At 40.1% G+C, this 4458-nt stretch overlaps 1 protein-coding gene across 1 annotated transcript in view; it reads left to right on the top strand.

Moving 5' to 3' along the window:
• Positions 1-1258, top strand: part of LOC103083517 (putative nucleosome assembly protein 1-like 6) — a 3365-nt gene extending 2107 nt beyond the window's left edge. The window contains exons 3-4 of the mRNA XM_007464202.1: positions 11-370; positions 629-1258. Of these exons, the coding sequence (XP_007464264.1) occupies positions 11-370; positions 629-1258 (990 nt within the window). The remainder of the gene's footprint in view (positions 1-10; positions 371-628) is intronic.
• Positions 1259-4458: the final 3200 nt, after the last annotated feature.

Consider the following 4458-nt stretch of genomic DNA (forward strand, 5'->3'; position numbering starts at 1 on the left):
GCAGGCCTAGACCAAGTACCTGAGGGAATTTCATTCCATCGAGAGGAAATTTGCTGGCATCTATTGGCCCTTATTGGAAAAGAGACGCCAGATCATCAATGCGCTCTACAAGCCCATGAAAGAGGAGTGTGAGGTGAAGTGCAAGGCCGAGGACAATGATTATAATGAGGTGGAAGATTATTCTAATGCTCAGATGCAGGGTCTGGAGGAGAATCCGGAGTATGAGGACTTGGAGGAATATTGCGAGGAAGATTTCGAGGATGTGGAGGAGGTGTTTGGGGAGTATGGAGGAATTGAGGGATATAATGTGGATGAAGAGAAAGAGGAGCCTACAGGGATCCCCGATTTCTGGCTCACAGTTTTAAAGAACGTCGAGGGGCTTCCCTGGTGGCGCAGTGGTTGAGAGTCCGCCTGCCGATGCAGGGGACACGGGTTCGTGCCCCGGTCCGGGAGGATCCCACATGCCGTGGAGCGGCTGGGCCCGTGAGGATCCCACATGCTGTGGAGCGGCTGGGCCCGTGAGCCATGGCTGCTGAGCCTGCGCGTCCGGAGCCTGTGCTCTGCAACAGGAGAGGCCACAACAGTGAGAGGCCCACGTACCGCAAAAAAAAAATAAAAAAATAAAAAGAACGTCGAGGAGATCTCTCCATTGATTCAGAAATATGACGAGCCCATTCTGAAGCTCTTGCCAGACGTGAAAGTCAAGTTTTCAAAACCCGACGAGCCGCTCGCCTTCACTCTGGAATTTCACTTTGAACCCAACGACTACTTCACAAATGAGGTGCTGACCAAAATTTATACGCTCAAGTCTAAGCTCCATTACTCTGACCCCCACCCTTTTAGGGGATCTGTGGTGGAGCACTGCATAGACTGCAAGATAGTCTGGAAGGAGGGAAGGAACGTCACTGTGCAAACGGTCCTGAAGAAGCAGAGGCACAGGTTTTGGGGACTGTTGCGCACAGTGACCCAGGAATTTCCCCTAGGGTACTTCTTCAACTTCTTCAGTGCTCTCCGGTGGGGTATGGATGCCGATGAAGATGAGGAAGACGTCTTCATTGCTCACAGTTTGCGCACCTTTGTCATCCCTAGAGCTGTGCTGTACTTCACAGGAGAAGCACTTGAGACCGAGCAAGAGGGGGTGATCAGGGAATGTAATGAGCTGGCTTATGACAAAGTCACTCATGAGAACGGGTTGGCTGCTGTTGAGGGTGCTAAAGGCCAAAGCCTGGACTCTCAGGAAGAAGATATTGATAGCTGAAGCAGGGAGGTTGATGTATGTGGGCCCCCAGGTTAAGAGTCTGCCTGTGTTTACAGTAACCAAAACTTAACCATAAGTTACTTACAGTCTTAAAGTGTTTTCTCTTCCTGGTACTCTCAGTATAAAACTATGTCCAAATATATATTTTATTTATTTTTTAAATTTTTTTTGTCCAAATATATTTAACAACGCATTCCATCTAGCACTCCAGTAGTGTAAACTTTTTAAAGAGATGTAGAAGGCAGTGAATTCTCTAAGCATATGTAAACCTTGGTATTGTGAATTCATGGCTTTTGTCAGGTTGCTGTTAGTTTCCAGCCATGAAAAATTACCAGAACTGGTAACTGAGATATATGTGTTTGGAGATTTTTTTTTTTCCTGGAAAAAGCAAAGCGAGATTGCCTCTGCTCCCCAGCCTTCTTGGTGAATGGGCTTTATTCTGTTTGCACTAACTGTGCCTTCAACTCTTTGTTATAGAAATGCAGCAAGTTATACTAAAATGCACTTGATTTGTAATTTGAGAAACTACTAGCATAAGAATAAAACATTTGTAGCAAAACTACATTTATTGTTATTGACTGTTAACTTGTTTATAGGCTCCTGTATTTTATGTGATATAGTGATCTACTGAGAAACCCCGCTGTATTATTTTTTATCAGTGAGGTATAGTTAAAACAATTTTCCCTAAATCCATAAATTGTGCCATGTACTTCTGCAAAGTGGGGTTAAAGTATGCATTTTCTTTTCTGGAATGTTCCTCTCTTTTATGGAAATTACATGATTAGTTAAGCTTTTTCCTTATGTTTGTTCATTCTAAAATAAAGTTAATACAAATGTTAAACACTGTGTTTCTTCTGAGGTTATTGGAGTTAAGGATATGGCCTTGTCCCTTCAAGTACCAGCTGGAGGATTTGGTTGGGAGTTATTAGCAGATCAGGTTTATCCTTTGGGTATAGTATGCACTGTTCCTAGGGCCCACTACACTTTTTTTTTTTTTCTTTTGCGATATGAGGGCCTCTTACTGTTGTGGCCTCTCCCGTTGCGGAGCACAGGCTCCGAATGCGCAGGCTCAGCAGCCATGGCTCACAGGCCCAGCTGCTCCACAGCGTGTGGGATCTTCCCGGACCAGGGCACAAACCTGTGTCATCCTGCATCGGCAGCCGGACTCTCAACCACTGCTCCACCAGGGAAGCCCCCACTACACTTTTAAGAGTCTACAATGATGTTCTGATTTGTTTTAAAATCAGAAGAAAATGAATATTATAATAATAACAATGTATATATAATAATCTGTCCTAGATTATTTTTGTCTTATACCAAAAGAGATGTAAAATATTATTCCTTTATGTATATATGAATATCATAGAGAAAAAGGTACCAAGAAGGTAAAACTACCTAGACTCCATGAAAATCACAGTGAGGCCCTGGTTTCCACCATTATAAATAAGTGAAGGAGGGAGTTCATGGAGTTGAGAGGGGTGGTAATGTGACAAAGGAGAAGAAAAGAGGGAGGGGAAGAAGGAAAGAGAGGGACAAGCAGTGATGTGTTCTTCAAGGAAAGGGGAATAGAGGTCCTCCAGGCTCATGGAGCAATGAATGTCCTGACTAGCTGGAGGGGAGAGGGTTAACAGAATGCTGGAGAGGGAGAGGTGGGGCCAGAGCCCTGTTTGGACAAGGCCAGGGACAAATTGGAGTGGACTTGGCAAGGGAGAAGGAAAAGGACTGGAGAGGACATAGGAGGGGGAAAGGAAGGTAAGGACAATGAATGAGATGTCTGGAGGACAGAAAAGCAGAGGATGAAAGGGTGAAGCTTATTAGAGATGAAAAAGCATTCCTTGCCATGAGGTTGCTGAAGTTCAGGTGTTATGGTTTTGGTATATTTTGCAAAAACTTTAGTACCCTGTCCAGGAAGAGGGACCCGAAGGGGAACTAGAGGAACATCGGTCTGTTGTAAGTAACCTTTAATCATGTTCTTTCGTTGCCAAAATACATACACATATGAATTAACTAATTTTTGGTAAACACCTTATATTGTACTATTTCTGTGTGCCAGACACTGTTCTAAGCACTTTACAAGTATTATCCTCTGTAATATTTATTTTATAAATGAAAACGTAGTAAATGTAGCAGAGAAGAATTAATTATAATACCAATTAATACTTTCTTCCAAACCCCACTTTAACTGTTGACAAGCATACAATTTTGTATCCTGCTTTAAAAAAAACCCAAAACTTACCATTATAGTATTAGTGTTTTCCTGAACTTTAATTTACATTTTAAAAGCTTAATTATTAATGATCATGCAGTATTCCAATGTATGAGAGCACAATTTAACTATTATTTTAATGTTGGTTATTGGTTTCTAATTTACATAGTGAAGTAGGCAAATGTTCTATTTTCTAATATTAAGACTTTATTCAAGTTTCTTCTTTTAATTTTGCCTTCTAAGGCTTTTGCAAACTCTCTGAGAGCTAAATGGCAAATCAGAAGCAGGAATCAAATCAAATCGTTGATTAGCCAGAAGTTCAATGAGAAATATAGTCACTAGACTGTAACTTGATCTTTCACATATATAGTCACAAACCTTTCCTACTCAACATATATAACAAATCCTTTCCCTGCTCCCTGCACCAAAAATTTTTCACACATATTTTGAACATGCAAGAACTTGAGAAATAGAGTTCTCTTGAGCCTTTTTAGGAGAATGATAAACTTTAAGCCACACACACACAAAAAAAAATGAATGGAGGATCTAATGCAAAAGTACCAATGGTGAGCATTAAATCAACTTAACTATAGGACTAAGATTACAAACATATATGGTTAAACAGAAAACAATTTAAATTTTATGAGCACTATCAATGTGAACATAATATAACTAGCAAAAGTTGGGACTAGAAGGGGGATTTCTTTTATAGCTGGGGATCAAAAAGTCTGGCAAGTTAAGTAACAGACATAAGTATATATTTAAATAATGCCCTATGAAAAACAGTATAATCAACAAAAATTAGATACTGATTTTTTTCCTATCATTGCTCATGATAACAAGTCAATAGATACTTTTTAAAGAAATCAGTAATTAAACATTAAATAAAATTGTGTTCATAAATGTAATAACTAGAAAAATGGCAAATTTTCCAAATTATCAAAAGAAAGATTCAAAACTAAACTAAGAAAATAAGTACTGTATAATAAATAAG

This window comes from Lipotes vexillifer, unplaced genomic scaffold (genome assembly GCF_000442215.2).
Source record: "Lipotes vexillifer unplaced genomic scaffold, Lipotes_vexillifer_v1.1 scaffold1354, whole genome shotgun sequence".
NCBI lineage: Eukaryota > Metazoa > Chordata > Mammalia > Artiodactyla > Lipotidae > Lipotes > Lipotes vexillifer.